Genomic DNA, 21,562 nt, shown 5'->3' on the forward strand with positions numbered 1-21,562 from the left:
CACAATGGGCCAAATGGTTTCCCTCCGTGTTCTATTCGGGGCAGCACGGTGGCGCAGCGGTAGAGTTGCTGCCTTAGAGCGAATGCAGCGCCGGAGACTCAGGTTCGATCCTGATTACGGGCGCCGTCTGTATGGAGTTTGTACGTTCTTCCCGTTGCCTGCGTGGGTTTTCTCCGAGATCTTCGGTTTCCTCCCACACTACAAAGACTTACAGGTATGTAGGTTAATTGGCTGGGCAAATGTAAAAATTGTCCCTAGTGTGTGTAGGATAGTGTTAATCATATCATATCATATCATATATATACAGCCGGAAACAGGCCTTTTCGGCCCACCAAGTCCGTGCCGCCCAGCGATCCCCGTACATTAACACTATCCTACACCCACTAGGGACAATTTTTACATTTACCCAGCCAATTAACCTACATACCTGTACGTCTTTGGAGTGTGGGAGGAAACCGAAGATCTCGGAGAAAACCCACGCAGGTCACGGGGAGAACGTACAAACTCCTTACAGTGCAGCACCCGTAGTGAGCGGGGATCACTGGGCAGCGTGGACCCGGTGGGCCGAAGGGCCTGTTTCCGCGCTGTATCTATAAAAAATCTTAAATCTATTCATTATTGCCAGAACTGACCAATTTAATGCATTCGAGTCAGTTATTTTATATTAGATGTGGCTCTAAATTTAACACTCTTCGTTTGGAAAAGCAGAGTGTTTAAATTAAATCATTCATGCAACTGAAAAGCTTTCCAAAGGTTTGCATGTTCATAAGTAGCATGTAGCTGTATTTGGTTTGTATATTATTAGAACAACATTAGAAGGAACACATGACACTCAGAAGGGGAGCCAAGGTTGGAATTTGGTAGAGCGTTCATCTCAGCTTTGCAGAAATGACTGACTCAGCTTATAGCTATTAAAAAACTTTTAATGATCTACTTTGGTGCACAGCACACTAGAAGCTGGAAAGAGTGAATGTTTAAATGTGAACAGATAAGCATATCCAACTGACTTTCTTGGGACTATTATTTTTATTCTGCAACAATCCACAAGGACAATTACTATATTTTTACCCTTGGATCAGTTACTGCAGTAAGTGAACCTTTCAATTCTTTTTAAAATTTGCCTGTAGTTTCCATATCTGTGCAAATGACTTGATCAGTAGTTGAGTAAAAATACAATATTTTGTTAAATAGTTTTATGTTGTTTTTCAGTTTCTATGTAAATAGGCACTTCTCATTTGGGGAAACGTTGTGAATCTATTTTGCAGAGATAAGAGAATTATATTAATTAAAAAGTGATTATTTTGTATTTAATCCAACACTTTTTGCTTCTGAGGTAGAATTCTTACTTTTTGGGAGGGGTGGGTTATGTCACAAGTTCATAAAGCCTTTGCTGAAGAATCTAATAATGCTTTACAAATTAGACATATGAAGTCTGCACATAAAAATTTGGAAAGCAAGAACTGGTGTTTATAAATAGCTTTACATTTCCTTTGCTCTCCTTTCCAGTTCTGACGACTGTCTTTAACATGAAATGTTAACTCTGTTTCTCTTCCCACAGACATGTCTAACCACCATTTTCTGTTTCTATATTAGCTTCTCATGTTCTCAGTATATTCCAAATTGCATTTAAGGCACATGCATCCCTCTGAAATGTACTGTTTCAATGGCGGGAGCATTATCTGGTAAATTATATAAAGCAAGTCCCCAGAGATGCCAACAAGCCCCTTTTTCCGGTTATTTTTGTTGAGGAATAAATATTAGACTGAACACTGGAAGATTTCTCCTACTTTTTGAAGATTATTATGCGATCTTTTACTTCCATCTGAGACGCCATCTGGAAGGGTGGGTAGGTTTGCTTTTTGTGTATCGTCAACAAAGTAACTGTTCAAACGCCTTCTGTGCTGCTTGAGTGTCATCCCAGGTTAAATTTTCAAACGTATAAAATGATAGATTTAAAAATATATTTGCCTTGCTATTAACATGCATTGATTATACTAACATCAGAGTTATTAAGGCACGGATGGCAAAAAAAAGAAAGCGGAATAATTTAAGGGAGGATTTCAATGGAAATTGGGCACAGAAAATGGAGCATTAGAGGTGAGGGCATTAAAGTATGGTACTTTTTCACAAAATGCTGGAGTAACTCAGCAGGTCAGGCAACATCACAGGAGAGAAGGAATGGGTGACGTTTCGGGTCGAGACCCTTCTTCAGACTGAAGTCTTAGTCAGAAGGGTCTCTGAAACGTCTCCCATTCCTTCTCTCCTGAGATGCTGCCTGACCTGCTGAGTTACTCCAGCATTTTATGAATAAATACCTTCGATTTGTACCAGCATCTGCAGTTATTTTCTTACAGAGTATGGTATTTTGACACATTTCAAGGAGTTAATGTTTATTTGAAATTCATTTTAGTTCAATTAGTATAATTCTGGCTTTTAATATAAAATATTCCCAAAACTCTAGTGAATAATGTAAGTTGGGCTTTAGGATTAAAGGACTCTGCATAATTAGATGTTCTAAATTAGACGAGATGTTAAAATTGCATTCCATTCTGATATATATTAAACATTCTACAGCATTATTCAAAGAAGGTCATGGATATAGTTATAGTATCTTTATCAGTATTCTTACTTTAACCAATACCAATGGGTTAACCAATGTCATTCTGTATGTAGGGATCACGATGCATGCAAAATGGACACCTCTATAAAAGATGTGGCAGTGTAAACTAATTGTATTTAGAATATTTTGAATGTTACTTAGATACAAATCTTTTTTCTTTCCTGACTGAGAACATTTTATAGCACAAAAAACTCTCAAGTAACACTTTTAGCACAATTCTATAAGCTCTGCACCTATTTTGTTCTATTTGATGTGCAGCCCTAATATGTGACTCAATAGCGACTGCTACCACAGATGTGATGTAGAAATAAGAAATCAAAGCAGAAGTAGCGCATTTGGCCAGGAACCTGCTTGATAAAGCAATGAGATTGCGGCAAATGTACAATTCGGTTCTCTTCCCAATCCCATATCCCTCAATTTCATTGTAGTCCAAAAATCTATTGGATCTCAGCCTGGAATGTCATCATTGAGTGACCTTACATAATAGAGAACTGCAAAGATTCATAACTGTTTCTCGCAATAACATGATTGCATTTATAATGTGTATTATAATGTGTATTAATGAAACTATTCTCTACGCTTTTGCTAATTGCAGAGAAATGGGTATCCTGGCTTTTCTGATTCTCCCTGTGCTGGTGATTGGCATTGCTGGCATTGTTTATATTTACAAGCGAATAATGCGTCTGATGTCCAAATCAGCTGTGAGGAACAAAGTGGTTGTGATAACTGATGCTGTATCAGGACTTGGGAAAGGTAAGGAATCCAGTGTTCTTTCATAAATGGTCCTAGATTTTATGTGGACTCTTGTCATGCAAAAAAAACCTAGATTATATAATAAACTATATTCACATGATGCCTTTAACATAATAAATTGTCTTTTGAATTATATTTTACACATTTTACATGTCAGCAGATACTAGGATGGATGATCAGAAGTTGGTGTTAAAAAGTCTTCTTAAGGAAATGGGATAGAGTGGTAAAAATACCGTCAGGAGTTATGGGGCAAAGGCAGGTGAATGTTGTTGAGAAGGAAAGATAGATCAGCCATGATTCAATCAATCAATCAATACTTTATTACAGACTCAAGGTCCAGATAAAAGTCAAGACATTACATATAATAAACGAGCAGAAGCACAATAAGTTACATACAAAAGACCAGTAAGTTACTAACAAATTACTAACAAAAGCACAATAAATTACATACAAGCACAATGCATGGTTTAAAGCATCAGCCATCAGTGATCAACAACGATACAACTATACCAATGTCTCCACAACTATGATTGGTAGCATGTAGTACTAAACCTTATTAGTGATAATGCCAAGTCATTAATTTTCAGAGTAATTAATTCAGCAAATAAATTTATACATTAAATTTCTTAGCACGGCTTGTAGGGTATGAACTCCTGCAGCCACAAGCATTTCACTTACACTACACCATCTAGGTCTCTTAAGTAATATCCTCATGGCATCATTAAAAGCTACCTGAAGACTCGGTAAGCTAGCTTTTTTATAGTTTGACCACAAGTGTGCAGTGTAAAGTGGTGTACAGTATGCTCTGAACAGAGACATCTTCACCCCATCTGTACATGCACCAAACTTGCGCAAGAGAATGTTTGCTTGTGCATACATCATGCGGCGTTGCCTATAAATATCCTCATCATCTGTCATTTGTTCTGTAATAAAATGTCCAAGATATTTTACCTTATTACATACACTAAGATTATTATCAGTCAATTTAAAATCAGGAAATTTTAGACATGTATCCTCTTTGGTTCTACAGATCATAACAACACTCTTACTGGCATTATATTTGATATCATGTTCCACACCAAACACAGAACATATAGCAAGGGGCTGCGCTAGATGGATTAAGGACCACAAGATCATCAGCATACATAATATGGTTCACTAAAGTGTTACCAATCATGCACCCAGTATTACAGGCTTTCAATTGAATGGAAGAGTAAAATTACCTAATTCTGCTCCTAGAACTTATGAACTTATGAAATGTTTATGGGTTGGGAGGAACTTTGAAAGTTTAGAATCCAGAAGTTGAAGTCACGGTTATCAGTGGTGGAATGAGTAAAGTCAAGGATGTATAAGAGACTAGAATTGCAGGAATGCAAAGATCCCGAGGTTGTAGTGCAGGATGTGTTTGCAGCGGTGAAGTTATGGGAAGATTGACACTAATTTTCGTGGTCTGGTGTCTCTTCATTTGTATATCCTCAAATTCTGCATCTTCTTTATGAACTGTTTTTCTTCAAACGATTCTCTTGAAAATGTGACCCTTGCCAAGACACTAACTATCTAGTATCAGGTAACCCTAATTGTACTGAGCCTTTGTTCAGGCAGAGAGAAAGGATGCTGGAATAACCCAGCGGGTCAAGCAACATCTCTGGAGAACATGAATAAGTGATGTTTTGGATCGGGACAACATCTTCAGGCTGATTGTGGGGGAGGGGGGGGGGGGGAGAGAGAGGAGTAGAAAATTCAAAGAGTGGAGGGGTAGGACAAAGCCTAGTGAGTGATAGTTGGATGCAGGTGAGGAAGTATTTTGATAGGCAGATGGTTGGACAAAGACCAGAGTTGAAAAGTCAAAAAGGTGTGAGATGAGGATAGAGTGTAAATTGTGAAGCAGAGGAAGGAATATAGGTGGAAGGGGAAGGAAGAAATTAGTGTGAGTCCAGATAGGGCACAGGGAAGAGAAAAAAGGGAAGAGAAGGGGGTGAGGGATGTAGGTTAGCTACCAAAAATTAGAGAATTCATTGTTTAAACGATTAAGTTGTAAACTGTGCAAGTGGAATATGAAGTGCTATTCGTCCAGTTTGCATGTGGTCAATGGAGGAGGCTCAGGATGGAAAGGTCAGTATGGGAATGGGAAGGGGAGTTTAGCAACCGGGAGATCCAGCAGGCCTTGGCGGATGAGTGCAAGTGTTCTGCGAAACGGTAGTCGAGTCTATGCTTAGTTTCCCCAATGCAAAGAACACCACATCGGTAACACTGGATGCAGTAGATGAAGTACACATGAACCCCTGTCTCACCTCTAAGGACTGCTGGGTCCCTGGATGGTGCGAGGAAGGAGGTGTAAGGACCCATCCAGGGACCTCAGCAGACCTTCTAGGTGAGGCAGAGGTTTACCTTATCTACTGCATCTGTTGTTCCTGATGTGACCTCCTTTAGAACAGGCATTTAATTGGTCGAGGAACAGACACGGTAGTCAATAAAAGACGGAAGGTTTAGTGGAGCAGCCCATTGGAAGTGGCCGTGTGGGAGAGAGGCTGGGTTCAGGTGAAGTGCTATGTTGAGGGAAAGTGCAGCACGGAGGATTTGGCTCAATAGGCTTTGGCGAAGGAGCTGTGAAAAGCGTAAGAGCACGTAAATGTATGGTCTATTTTCAAGGTAATTCTTCCCAGGTTTTTGATGTCATAGAGATGGCAGGTGGTACAGCGGAATGCTCCTCCTGCAGGATATTAGAAGTCAGGGGCATTTCCCGTGCTCCTGAGGACTACAGCTGCAGTGTACATTTAGCTGTCGGGCATTAAGGAACTGGAACTGCAGCTGGATGACCTCAGGATTACTCAGGGGTGTGAGACTGGTTGAAAATAAGATTTTCAGTGGAGTTGTCAATAATTCAGCGATACTTTATTGTCACGTACCTAGGTACAGTGAAATTCTTTGTTTTGCATACAATCCAGATAAAATCATACAGCGGATCTCACCTGGTCAGCACACAAAGAGTTGCTATGTTTCTGGCGCTGACAAAGTTTCAATATGTCATGACTAAAGTATACGCAGGAAATAGATGGGTGCCCATTAGGAAAGGGAGGAGGCAGAAAGTGCAAGAATCCACTAGGGCCCTTCCCCTCGAGAGACAGGTATGCTCCTATGAATACTGTTGTGGTGGAGGACCAGTCAGGGGAGAGTAGTAGCAGTATTAGCACCATAGCCAGGCCTGGTTTTGAAGCACAGTAGGGAAGGGAAACATCAGACAGAGCCATAGTGAAAGGAGTTAGGGGCACACTCAGGAGATTCTGTGGCAACAAATGAGACTCCAGGTTGGTGTGTGGCCTCTGTGGTACCAGGGTCCAGGACATCTCCAAGTGGTTGTAGAACATTCTCAAGGGGGAGGGAGAGCAGCCAGAAAACGTTGCGCACATGGACACAAATGACGAAGGTAGAGAAAGGGATAAGGTCCGGTTTAGTGAATATAGGGAATTAGGCAGGAGATGAAAAAGCAAAACCCCAAGGGTAGTAATCTCTAGATTACTCCCGAGGCCATGTATTAGTGAGGGTAGAAGTAGGAAGATAGGATGGATAAATGTGTGGCTCGGAAGTTGGTGCAGGGGGCAGACATGCAGATTTGTAGACCATTAGGATCTGTTCTGGGGCAGAGGTAACCTGGACAAGAGGGATGGGTTGCATCTGAACTGGAAGGGGACCAACATCCTTGCAGGAAGGTTTGCAAGTGCTAGTCGGGAAGCTGTAATTCGCGGACATCGAATGCTGTCGATTGCTAGAGTCATGGACTGTGAGGAAGGCCGTCAAAGAATACAGCAGGATTGAGATCAGCTTCAGAAATGGGTGAAGAAATGGCAGATGGAGTTTAATCCAAGCATGTGAGAGGTGTTGCATTGTGGAGGGTCAAATCTAAGGGGAAATATACAATTAATGGCATGACCCTTAAGAGCATTGAAGTACAGGATCTTAGTGTTCAAGTCCATAATGGCCTGAAAGTGGCAACACAATTAGACAGAGGGGTAAAGCAGGCCACTTCTTACCACGTTAACTTTCATAGGTCAGGCCATTAGGTAATAAAGTAAGGAAGGCATGATGAATTTTTATAGGACTTTGGTTTGGCCACATTTGGAATATTGCATGCACTTCTCGTCGCCCCATTACAGGAAGGACGTGGAAGCTTTGGAAACGATGCTTGGATTAAGGGGTATTAGCTTCAGGGAGAGGTTGGACAGACGGATTGTTTTTTCTGGAATAACAGAGATTGCGGGGAGATCTGATAGAAGTATGTAAAATGATGAGAGGCATAGATAGGGTAGAGAGTCAGAATCTTTTTCCCAGGATGAAAAAATCAAATATAGAGGGCATAGCATTATGGTGAGAGATGCAAAGTTTAAAGGAGATGTGCTAATCAAGAATCTGATGAAAAACATTCAAGGGCAACAGAATGAGCAAATCCTGACTTCTCTGTGAGCATATAAGAACAGTTTCTTTTCAGATTTAGGGGTTTGTAAAGCTTACTGCAGATAAAATTTGGGTTGCACAAACACTGACTTTATTTTGGGAGTTTTATGTTTGAATAAAGGTGTGAAGGCAAATAAAACTTTCAGCAAAAAAATAGGGGATACATTTCTTGATGGATGTAAGATACTCAGAAAGTTACTCATTAAACCAATTTTCTTTTGGGTGGAAATTTGTTTTGAATTTGTAGAAATGAATTTCTACGCCATGTTGTCCTGGAATCATTCTGTTTGAGACCCTCCCAGGACTTGATATGTGCAGTTCAGAAAAATTGGATAGAAAAATGGCATTCCATAGTTTAATTCGACTGGAGAACTAATTTCCCTTGTTGAGTTTTGTTGAGGAGCATCCAATATAGGATGTTGGTAAACCTATTCATCCTTTGATTGATCCTCCCTGTCCATCTCCCTATCTCTCTCTCAGACTTTATTCCTTCATTCGTATATCAGTCCATGCCACCAATTCAACCGGCTGTCAAAGATAGACATTTACCTGCTGTTTGGATTTGGTGGTTGTGGACAACCCAGAGTGTCCCGTCCTTTCCTCTAATTCCTTTGCTCCACCTTTTCAGTGGTTAGTTTTAAAGTCAGAGACAAGGGTTGAACACATGTTGGCAAATTTGTGCAATGGACAATAAACTACCATGCATGTTACCACCTGCTCTGTTGAGTTCTGCAGTGCAATTAGTGAGTAAGCCCACCAGTACTCTACTTTCCTCGACTGTATTTGATGTCAGGCCATTTGTTATATGCAGATAGCCCTTGTGAGCACAGATTGAGGCCAAATGCCATGTCATTAATAGATAGTCCCTACTGCCCATTATGGTCATAAGCATTAAATATTAAGAAACGGTAGATGCTGGAAATCTGAAATAAAGGCAGAAAACACAGTTGGTGTGCAACAGAACAGGAAGCAACTGTGGAGAGAGAAATAAAGTTAAACTTTTGAATAAATCGGCCAGTAGATTAAATGAATTATTCTTTACAATAAGAATATTTCCATAATTTTTGCTTTTACCATTTTATTTATACAGTAATCTTGCAGGACCATTCCAGTTACTTGTTGTAAATTCACTTATTGGTCAGACAAAGTATTCTCTGAGAAAATCCATCCCGATTGTCTCTGATTACCTTCTGCCTTTAAAAAATCAAGTTTTTTAAGTGTTCGGTTGAGTGGATTTCAATAATTTGTACTCCATCAAAGTAAAAAAAAATTGGCCTGTAATTATTTGGTGTGAACTTGCCTCCCTTTTCAAACAATGGTTTTACATTATCAGACCTCTGTACTTATGAAATCACCTCCTATGAAATTACCAGAGATGATTGAAAAATTGTGGTCAGAGCCTCTAACTTTCTTCCGTTGTTTCTCTTAAAAGCCTGAGAATTATTTATTCTGGGCCTGGCAAATGATCAATTTTCAAAGATTTCAAACCCCTTAATGCTTCCTTTTTTACTGAAGTTACTCTAACGGATATTTCACACTCAGTGAACTTAATTACAATATCAACATCAGCCCCTTCTTTTGTGCACCCTATGATTAAAGATATATTCAAAACCATACCCACAATATTCCTTGCCAGTTTATTAAGTTCTCGGTATCTGATATATGCTTGCCTATCTTTCCTTATCTTAAGAAAAAGTAATTCCAGGGTCTGTAGATTTGGCAGACCAATTTTGTTTTGACTGGTTTATACCTTGAACCTCTTCATAGAAACATAGAAACATAGAAAATAATTGCAGGAGTAGGCCATTCGGCCCTTCAAGCATTCAATATGATCATGGCTGATCATCCAAAATCAGTACCCCGTCCCTGCTTTCTTCCCATATCCCTTGATTCTGTTCGCCCGAAGAGCTATATCTAAGGGGCCTGTCCCACTTAGCCGTTTTTTTAGGCGACTGCGGGAGACTGCAATAGTCGTAACAGTTTGCAGAAAAACCGGCGACTGGACCCCCCCTACGACAATGTCTACGACAAGCTACCACAACCTACCACCTAGTCGATGTCAAGCTACAGCAAGTTACCGACAACCGGCGAACCAATCGTCGCGACTTAGGACGTCCACCTACGACTGCACCGACGACAACCTACGACCACACAGGCAGCAACCTACGACAACTGAAGTCAACCTACGTCTACCCGCAACAAGCTACGACAAGCTTCGACCTTGTCGGCGACAACTGAAGACAATTCATGTCATTTTGGCCTCCGGTTTTGACGCCGGTACCTGTCACCGGTTGACGTAGGTAGTTGCCAATGGAATTCAACGAAGTCAGCACCGGCAACAACGTACGTCACCTGGCGATAACCTGGCGACAACCTACGACAGCGCCTACGTCAGGAGGCGTCAAACTACGATCATTGGCGTCAAACCAACAGTGGCCGAAAATTTTAAAATATTTCCAAATCCAGCGGCGACCAGAAAAATGCTACGACTCTTTGACTACTCACGACCATACAGGCGACACCCCGGCGACTGTGTGGCGACAGCCTCGTCGCCTGTAGTCACCTAAAAAAATCGCCTAAGTGGGACAGGGGTTTAACTCTCTCTTGAAAACATCCAGTGAATTGGCCTCCACTGCCTTCTGTGGCAGGGAATTCCACAGAATCACAGAATTCCACAGAAAAGGTTTTTCCTCATCTCAGTCCTAAATGGCCTACTTCCTATTCTTAAACTGACCTCTGGTTCTGGACTCCTCCAACATCGGGAACAATTTCCTGCATCTAGCCTGTCCAATCCCTTAAAGAATTTTATATGTTTCTATAAAATCTGTCATCTTTCATATGTTTCATCTTAAATGCCTGATATTGCTCCAGGATTCACAGGATTGAATGCCAAGATTGGTCATTATGATGGTGCCAAGGTTTGAACTAATGCCATACAGTAGTTTAAAAAAAGCTTGAACTGGTGGGGGGGGGGTGAAATTCTTTTTGTTCATTAGCACTAAACACTTTGAGAACATCACATGGTGGTTTTACTCACCTTCACACTTGCAACCTCATTGAACTCAGTGGAACTGAATATTGAGAATTGATTACAGTATTGCATGTATTTAATCCTTTGGGTAAAGACAGAATTCTCTCCCAGATTTGTCAATTTAGTTAATGTCTGTCACTTATTAAAAAAGCAAGAGAAAACCCTTGGAAGTGATATGATCAAAGTCACTGACAGTTGATATCTGTGTCAGCTAGGCAGCTTTTCATCATCATAAATGGTTTAAAGCTATATATAGGGTTGATCAAAATGCCTATTGGACAGTTGTAAAGTCTATATTTGGATACACAGTCCTCTTTTCCTGCTCATGACAACCAACATGTGGTGTTCTGTGAATAAAGGATGCCCTAGCCATACATTATTGTTTGCTTTTATGTATCTCATGTTGGGACCTAAATTGATGAGGTACATCAAAAGGTTGAGTACACATTAAGCATGTCTACAAGCAAATAGTTAAGATACATAATTAGTTTAGTTTAGTTTAGAGATACAGCGCAGAAACAGGCCCTTTGGCCCACCGGGTCCATGCAGACCAGCGATCCCCACACATTAACACTATCCTACACATACGAGGGACAAGCAATTTGCAATCAATTTTAATGATTGAACCAATGGCCATGTTCACAAATCGAGGGAGCAGGCAGGTGTTTGAAGGAAAGTCAAAAGATGTGTGTAGGTTTCCAGAGACTGAGAAATTGTGCTGAAAACTCTTTTAAGTTCACTTGCAGAAAGGCCTTGAAAGATCTCACCTGAAAGATAGGATCACCAGTCCATCATTGCTTCAATGGTGTGACAACCTTGATTGTGTACACAAATACACTAGTTTGGAGTTCTGGACATAGAGGCAATGGAAATTGTGGAAAAAAAAGATTTAGGCGGACGATACCAGAACTACAGTGTAAAATAGTCATAATAATAATAATAATAATATATTTATTTTATATAGCGCCTTATCACATGCTCAAAGCGCTTTACAAATACATTTAACATAAAGACAAACAGACAAACTATCCTGACGGAAAAGCGGCGAATACTCAACGCCAGCGTCCTCTCACGTCAGGGTCCGGCAGCAGACATCAAAAAGCACAAGACACACAGATACAATTTTTTACACAAAACAGCCATCACAGTGATTGCTCTAGGCATACCCTCACTGTGATGGAAGGCAAAGTCTTATCTCCTCCTCATTCTTCTCCCGTGGCGCCACGAGGCAGTCGAGGCTCCCAACCCCTTGAAGCCCCCACCGGGCGATGTAAAGTCCCAGGGCCGAGCCACGCAGGGCGATGAGAGTCCTGAGCCCCCACCGGGCGATGTAAAGTGCTGCGTCATGAAAGGAATTTCAGCTGAGTTTTTTTTAACAGGGAGGTTAACGGGTGACCTGATACAAGTCTATAAAATCAATGAAAGGTTTGATAGTGTAGGTATAAATGAGATATTTCTGACTTTGAAGAAAGCAAAAAATCCGCAAACATAAATTAACCATCAAAAAAATTTGGGGGAAATGTTTTGATTCAAATGTTGATTAAAATAAAAGATAATTAGGTAGAGTAAAAGTGAATAATGTTGATGCATTTAAGTGGAAGCTGGGTAAGTGTATGAAAGAGGAAGGAAGAAGATATCGTTATAGATAGATGAAGAAGCTTGTGTGGAGCATAAATAGCAGCAAATATCAGAGAAGCCAGCCAAATGAGCTATTTTTTCACGTAGATGTTATCCGGCTCCATGGAAATCTTTATCGTGGGACTTGAACCTATAACCTTTTGATTCAGAGATGAGTCTGCTAATAATGAGACAAGGCTGATATCATAGGATTTGACCTACTGTGTTACCCAGGAAAAAGATAAGTACCAACAAGGATTGAACTAAAACAAACAACACTGAAAATACACAGCAGGTCAGATGGCATCTTTGGAAGAGAAACAATTAATAGAATGGACTGGAATACTTTATTGTCACATGTGACTAGGCACTGTAAAATTATTTGCTTGCACACCCAATGTATACAAATGTTTCAGGTTGTCAAAGCCTCCAAACCAACATTTACATATTTACATTGGATTGAAATATAAATTAAGTGAATTTTAAGTCCATTTTTACTTTGTATCAGTTCTTTGCTTTTTAATACTCAACAGAATGCTCCAGAGTATTTCACAGTGGAGGAGGCCGTGTGGTCTTGTGTGGCAATGACTGGGATAAGTTAGAAGCCCTGCAAGAGGCCCTACTTGATGTTGCAGACCCTAGCCAGGTGAGTATTGTCCACATCTGTCTTCCTGACAATTACAGCATTGCTTTCAGACAGCAAAACGCTAAATGCTGGTGGAACTCAGCGGGTCAGGCAGCATCTGGGCAGGAAACAGACAGGTGAGGTTTCAGGTCAGGACCCTTCTTCAGACTGTCCATTTCTTTCCCAGATGCTGCCTGACTGGCCGAGTTCCTCTAGAATATTTGAGGTTTTGCTCAAGATTCCAGCATCTGCACTCTCGTTTTTTCTCTGATTTCAAACAGACTTACCATTTTGAAAGAGAAAATAAACAATAAACAATAATTTTCTCACATCATTTTTCACCTTTCGTTATTAATTATTTTAAATCTGTTGAATGTAAGCCACTATTTATCAATTTGACATTGTGACTGTGTAACTGGTTATTTTGTTAATACAAATTAATTCGGCAAATTAATTTTAAAAGAAATTAAAAAACCGAGGTAGAGGACAAAACTGATTAGCAGGACACTATCAGAGATGAAAAGGGAACAAAATAAATACAAATCAATATGTTGTGAAGAATGCAGTATAAAGAGCCAGATATTTGTAGGGTATAAAATTCAAGGAAACTATGTTGATGTAACAAACTTGTACCACACTTTTGGGTACTATTTCTACACAGGCGAGAAAACTACTTTAAAGAAATATTTTGAGATTGCCAGCATTTACGACATACTTCATGAATCTGTGCAGTCTGCAGGACAACTGTAATCCTTGTGTACTGTTAGTTAGCAATTTCTTGGATTTTGACCAGCAGTCAAGGAAAAAAAATGTCCTCGCTTAGATGTTATGTGCTGAGGGGAATTTGATGGTGATAGAATTTCACATGCATTTTTAACATGTATTTATTATACTCTGTTGCCAATTTGTGGAAGTGACAGGTTCCCTAATCTGCCTGCCTGCAAATAAAGGAGAAAATAATTATTTAAAAAAACGTCAGTAAAAATATATTTACCAAATGTAACTGCACTAACATAGGGGTCAGCTGCACTCGGATGCGACAAAATTCCAAAATAGAATAAAAGTAAATTTACTTGTTTTGTATTTCGTGATATTTTTTTCATTTAATCCATTTTTATCAAAGTGAAGAAACTCTTTGTTGGGATCTTGGATGCAGCTGCAATACAAGAAGAACTAATTGGTGACTCTTTGTTTTGTAGACATTCAGTCCAAAGATAGTGCTTTTGGATCTAAGTGACACAGGGAGTGTCCCCGAGAAAGCCAAGGAAATCCTTGAATCGTATGGGTGTGTGGATGTGCTCATCAACAACAGCAGCCTGAAAGTAAAAGGAGGTGCCCTCAATGTCCCTTTTGAATTGGACAAGAAGATAATGGATGCTAATTATTTTGGACCCATTTCTCTAACCAAAGGTATCCTATTGCATTAACCTTAGTGCCAGTGAAATCATAAAACCAAATTTTCTTACATGGTGAAAATAATATTTAATTGTGCTATCAAATCCACAATGTTTAATTTCCTTAAGTAACAAAATGAATTTAAAATAAACATATGGAACCCAGAGACATGTATGGAATATTGGGGCAGATAATTAAATGAACTGGGTAGATGGAGGGCAGAGAGAAAACTGGAAATGAAATAACTCCGATCAGGGAAGTTTTTGGTCAACAGATGGGGATGTACATAGTAATTAAGTTCCTAGAAGCAGGCTGTCTCGGGGCTGGAAGCGAAGGTTTAGTTTAGTTTCGAGATGTAGTTTAGTTTAAAGGTGTATTTACCTGAATGCCAAATTAGTTAGAAATGAAGTCCCCAAACCATCAAGCTTTTCAGCAGTTAGAAATGTAAGCAACTTGATTTAAATCCTGAAAATAGCAATCAATACAACATTCATGGCTACAGACTGTTGAATAAATACACAGGGTTTAGGACAGAACAGAAAAGGTATAAGAGAGATGGTATTGATTTCCCAGGATGTAGAAAATATGAAATTAATTACTCTGATTGATATCTTGAGTGTGAAATGAGAATTAGTCACAGGAATATCATAGAGACCATAAGAAGATAATGGTAGGAGGATCAGACTACAATAGAATAAGGATAATTGCGGGATAACGTGAGGTAATTCCCTGATGCTATAGTCCTGAAGGAGTCAATTCAATCCTATTGATGTAATGTTTAACATTTCATTTGTGGACAATGTCACGAGAGACAAGGATTTACAATAATTTCGACACAGATTGTTTTAGTCGTTGAACAGCATCTCTTTCTCTTCACAGAGCTTCTTCCATCGATGATCGCTAGACATAACGGTCAAATTGTGCTGGTCAACAGTATCCAAGGAAAATTAGGACTTCCATTCCGTGCAGCCTGTAAGATTTACACAGAATTTGCTCAGTATGTCCATTAATAAAATAAAAAGGAAATATCAGTGCATGCAAATATCATGCTTAAGACATCATACTAACTGCATGCAAACAGACTTAAAGTGGTGCATGCTTCTGACCTGTGGTTCTAACCCTGAGTGGAAACAAATCCATTCTTTACCTTACTGCTCAAGCAGGAATTTGCAGTTAGAGACTGTGGAAAATGTAATGACTGAATAACTTGTTCTTAACTAAGGTTTAACATAACAACCTCGAGTTGTATTTTAATAGGATAATTCAGTATTACATGCTAACACAATCTTTCACTGCATTTCAACCAAGCTAATATGATAAAAATAATGAATGATCAATTGTGCTTTCTTAAAAATTGTCAAGTCAAAAGTGTTTTATTGTCATGTGTCCCAGATAGAAGAATGAAATTCTTACTTGCTGCAGCACAACAGAATATGTAAACATAATACACTGTAAACAATATGATAAATGAGAGAGAAAAAAAAAATCAGTGTGTATATATACACATACCCACAAGTACACACACACATATACATATGCATATACATACGCACGCACACACACACACACACAACACACACACACACGCACACACACACACACACACACACACACATATATATATATGTATACACACACACATATACATACGCATATACATACGCACACACACACACACACACACACACACACACACACACACACACACACACACACACACACACACACACACACACACACACACACATATGTATACACACTCATACTCAAAAAACAAACAATAGTTGTGCAATAATGATAGTTATTGAAGTTCAAAGCTTATTTGAGGTTGTAGTGTTTAATAGCCTGATGGCTGCAGGGAAGAAGCTGTTCCTGAACCTGGACGTTAGAGTTTTCAGGCTCCTGTACGTTCTTCCCGATGGCAGGGGTGAAATGAGTGTGTGGCCAGGGTGGTGTGGGTCTCTGATGATGCTGGCTGCCTTTTTGAGGCAGCGACTCCGATAAATCCCTTCGATGGTGGGGAGGTCAGAGCCGGTGATGGACTGGGCCGTGTTCATAACTTTTTGCAGTCTTTTCCGCTCCCGGGCGTTCAAGTTGCCGAACCAGGCCGTGATGCAACCAGTCAATGTGCTCTCTACTGTACACCTGTAGAAGTTCAAGAGAATCCTCTCTGACATACTGAATCTCTGTAATCTTCTCAGGAAGTAGAGGCATTGATGTGCTTTATTTATAATTGCATCAGTGTGCTGGGTCCAGAAAAGATCTTCGGAAATATGCACGCCCAAGAATTTAAAGTCTTTGACTCTCTTCACCATCATCCCATTGATATTAACAGGATTGTGGGTCCTCATCTTTCCTCTTCCAAAGTCCACAATCAGTTCATTGGTTTTACTGATATTGAGAGCCAGGTAGTTGTGCTGGCACCATTTGGTCAATCGGTCAATCTCACTTCTATACTCTGACTCATCACCATCTGTAATTTGTCAAACAACTGTGGTGTCGTTGGCGAACTTGAAGATGGAGTTCGCACTGTGTCCGGCTACACAGTCATGAGTATAGAGTGAGTAGAGCAGGGGGCTGAGCAGGCAGCCTTGAGGTGCTCCCATACTGATTGTTAATGAGGAAGAAATATTTCTGCCAATTCGAACAGTTATTAAAATCTTACTGTAGTTTAGAAATATTCTGACAATGTTTTTTATCTGTTTTAAGATGCTGCATCTAAACATGCACTGCAAGCTTTTTTTGATTGCCTGCGGGCTGAATTTGCAGAATATGGCATTACTGTCAACACCGTGAGCCCAACATTCATCCGTTCTTATCATCAAATGCCAGAAGCTGGGAATTGGGAGGCATCCATTTGGAAATGTAAGAACCATCATAATTATTCACGTTTTAAAAAGGATCAAGGGATTAAAAAAAGGCGGAAAATAATTCTATCTGCAAGAAAATTCCTTGTGACTGAGTCTGGACAATTTATTTTGGTAGGGATTTTACCTTTGCAGAGCAATTGAGTTATTTTTAAAAATAATTTCACTTTGGTATTTCAAGGGGCAAGAAATTTTACAAATGCAAAATGCCACTGATGCTAGAAAGTGAAATAAAAGAAGAAAATGTGGAAATATACAAAAAGGTCAGGCAGCATCAGCAGCAAGGCAAATGGAGGTAGCATTTGGATCGATGATCTCTCATTAGAGTTGGGAATAGTGAGAGATGATGTCGATTTTAAAATGCAACGAATGTGGGAGAGATCGAAAGGAAAGTTCATTGACAAGGTTAGGGTTGCCAACAGTTCTGCATAATAGTCCTCCTATTAGGAAAATGAGCTGTCTCTTGTGACTTTGATATGCCACGTCAAATTTATTGTAATAACATAGAGAAGGCTGTAGGGCAGGGACAGGGAACTTCAGGCCAAACCAAACACCTTAAAATGAGTTACTGTGATGTTATCTTGCAATTCACTGTGGGCCTTGAAGCCTTCCTCCCCGTCACGAAGCAATACTGTGGTTGTGGAGGTGGGAAAATATTGTGGCTGCAGATTGGAGATTTGTTATTATTAATTCAGCCTTGTCAATGTGAGGCACTTCCTTGACATGCAAAACTATATTCTGAATTTTCTCTGCTCATGTTCAACATTTGACTATTCCCAGTGTCCCTTGTTTAAGCTGGGTAACAGGGGCCAGAGATCCAGGGACCAGGCCTCGTCTGGAGCCTAGGACTGGAGATCGAATGAAACCTGGAACCAGAGATCTGACAAGGCCTTTGCCCAAATCCTGAACCAATTATTTTAGGGGAAAAGGAATGATGGGCACAGCTCTATCACTGCCTACATCCAGTTTGTTACTTTATAACATGGGTACAGTACAGATGGCACTAATACTGTCACTGAATACCACTATGTGACACTATTATTGGGTTCAGATCTTTCACTATTTAACAGTACAGTACTGCTATTTACAACACTTTCACTGAATAAGACAGGTACAATATTGCTGGGTATGGTCTATCATTCTTTCACACTGGGATAAAATACTGTTCGTATATTGGTGTGTTACCATATGAAATGCAGTACTAGGACTGGGTACAAGTATATTATAGTGTGCAGATGTAGTACAGACCTGTACCCACTAAATCAGGGATACGGTGCTGATGGAAACAGTTACTTCCCCAGATAATCATGGGTTAAATTAGTGCTGCAGATTGGGATGCAATGCCTCCAAGTGCAGGTGTGTCATGGCATCATGCCAGTGTGAGAACAGGACATTCACTTTATAACATTGGGGTAGAATATTGTCTAGCACTGGGCTACAGTATTAGTAGCTACTGGCCTGTCACTGTACAACATTGGGTTACAGAATTACAATTGATATACATGATATACATACAGTCCCATTAATTTTGAAGTTTAGCTGCACTCCCGTGGGAACTTTGTTGGAGATGGGATGCAATACTGTGGAATAAAAAATTAAAAACAGTGTTGGGGCAATAAAGCTGTCTACTTCAGGACTGCACTCTGCCAAATGAGAGGACCATTCAGTTGCCTGTTAACAGCTAGGAAGAAACTGTTCCTGAATCTGGAGGTGTGCGTTTTTGATCTTTGTACTTCAACCCTGATGGGAGAGGGGAGAAGGGGGAGTGACTGGGGTGAGTCTAGTCCTTGATTATGCTGGTGGCCTTGCTAAGGCAGCATGAAGAGTGGTTGGAGTCAATGGAAGGGAGGCTAGTTTGTGCAATGGTTTGGGCTACGTCTACAACTCTTGCGGTCTTGGATGGAGCCGTTCCCGACCCAGGCTGTGATGCATCCCAAAAAGATGCTTTCTAGAAGGTGATTTCTGTAGAAGTTGGTGAGGTTTGTTAGGTACATACCGAACTTCCTCAGCCTTCTAAGGAAATAGAGGCATTGGTGTGCTTTCTTGGCCATAGCTTCGATGTAGCTGGTCCAGGTGAAATTGCTGGTGATATTTATTCCTAGGAACTTGAAGCTTTCGACCATCTCTGCTTCGGTGCCGTGTATAGATTGGGGTGTGTGCTCTGCCTCGATCCTGAAGTCAATCACAATCTCTTTTATCTTGCTGACATTGAGGGAGAGGCTTGGCACCAAGTTACAAGATTCTCAATCTCCTTTTTATACTCGGTCTCGTTATTGTTTGATATCGGCCCATTACAGTGGTGTTGTCTGCGAACTTGTAGATTGAGATGGATTGGTATTTGGCTGCACATTCATGGGAGTATAAGGAGTATCGTGGAGGGTTGAGAACGCATCTATGTGGGGCACCAGAATGATTGTTGAGGATGATTTGTCACATATCCTGATTGATTGTGGTCTGTGGGTTTGGAAGTCGAAGATCCAGTGGCAGAGGGGTGTGCTGATTCCGGCTTCCATAAGTTTGCAGATGTGTTTAGTTGTGATAATGGTTCAGGTTGAATGCGGAACTGCCACCCCTTCCATCTTAACTGGATGCAAGCAGGATAAAATATTTGCACATTTAAACTGTGATTTGCAAATTTTCAGAGCTAAATACTGCAATCAGTCACACCCTGGGATTCAAAGCATTCTCAATTTGGGAAACGTGGTATTTTTAATAATTACAAACCGTTCATAATAGTTGCTGTGGATTGCAATGCTAAGTGACCAATCTTTCCAACTCAGCAGTAAGACTTGAATTTATTTAGTGCCATGTGATTTGTCAGAAATATATACAGAAACGTTTCAATTTCAAGAAACTGTTAAAAAATACAATAATTACATGAGAATATGGGCAAGTTTTAGTTCGTGGAACATTTAACAATGGAATTATTATGAATAACCCTGAGATAGTGTTTTTTGAGGAATTAGTCCTTTCCCATGCATATGATCAAGGAGATTGAGAATATCCTTTGCTCTTCCATGAATTATGCTGCATGATTTAAAATTCAATTTGAATCAATGAAACAAACCTGAAAAATCTCTTTTTTGAAGGCTATAATTTGAGAATAACTACCGCGATAAAGCACGGGGCTAAGATGGAAAATTAAATTGGAAGAGATGTTAATTGTTTTTTGAATGATTGTTAATTGAACACCTTCACCCAGTCTGCCCAAACAAGCCCGATCTCCCGGTAGCTAAACACTTGAACTCCCCCTCCCATTTCCACTCTGACCTTTCTGCCCTGGGCCTCCTCCATTTGCCCAGTGCAAATGGGAGGAACAGCACCTCATGTTTCGCTTGGGCAGCTTACACCTCAGTGGGATGAATATTGACTTCTCTAACTTCAAGTAACCCTTGCTTTCCCTCCCTCTCCATCCCTCCCCCTTTCCAGTTCCCTGACTGGTCTGACTGTCCCTGATTACATTTTATCTCTGTTTGCTTTGTTGTTACCTTCTCCTAGCTAACAATGATCTATTCTACATTCTCCTTGATCTCCACCCCCTTTGATGTCTCGTTCTCACACCTTACACTTCCTTATCTCTGTATCTCCTCCTCCCCCTCCCCTGACTCAATCTGACGAAGGGTCTCGACCCGAAATGTCACCCATTCCTTCTCTCCAGAGCTGCTGCCTGTCCCGCTGAGTTATTCCAGCTTTTTGTGTCTATCTTCAGCTTAAACCAGCATCTGCAGTTCCTTCCTACACATTAATTGTTTCTTTATTTGTTTTATGCTGCTTAGTTTTCTTCAGGAAGTCGGCGTATGGTGTTCACCCAGTGGAAGTAGCTGAGGAAGTGTTGTACACAGTGAACAGAGGCAGCAAGGAAGTGATGATTGGAAATCCTGTTTCAAAGGCATTTGTCTATTTAAGGACATTTTTTCCTGAAATATTTTTTGCAATTGTTGCTGCTGGAATCTCAAGCCAACCCATTACAGAGGAAGAACAATAACTTTCCTTTTTTAACCCTTATTCTATGAAATTACTTCTCCATCTCCGCCATGTATTATGCTTATTATTTTCTGACTTATTTACCTCTTAACTCGCTTTTAGAATTGCTTCTTACCTAACCATTATCCCATTTCTCCTTTCTTCATCTGTGTTCTATTCTGACAAATTATGGAGGTTTGGTGGATTAAGTAATGAGGGCAAATTGGATAAATTTGGTTCGT

General features: G+C 40.2%; 1 protein-coding gene across 1 annotated transcript; it reads left to right on the plus strand.

Annotated features, from left to right (window-relative positions):
- The first annotated feature begins 1,775 nt into the window (after positions 1-1,775).
- dhrs7cb (dehydrogenase/reductase (SDR family) member 7Cb) lies at positions 1,776-21,342 on the plus strand. The gene is made up of 7 exons (XM_078401847.1): positions 1,776-1,842; positions 3,216-3,373; positions 13,004-13,116; positions 14,295-14,505; positions 15,370-15,462; positions 17,200-17,355; positions 21,134-21,342. Exons 2-7 carry the CDS (start codon positions 3,220-3,222, stop codon positions 21,340-21,342), a joined length of 936 nt encoding a protein of 311 aa, XP_078257973.1. The 5' UTR covers positions 1,776-1,842; positions 3,216-3,219.
- Positions 21,343-21,562: the final 220 nt, after the last annotated feature.

Source organism: Rhinoraja longicauda, chromosome 6 (genome assembly GCF_053455715.1).
Source record: "Rhinoraja longicauda isolate Sanriku21f chromosome 6, sRhiLon1.1, whole genome shotgun sequence".
Lineage (NCBI taxonomy): Eukaryota > Metazoa > Chordata > Chondrichthyes > Rajiformes > Arhynchobatidae > Rhinoraja > Rhinoraja longicauda.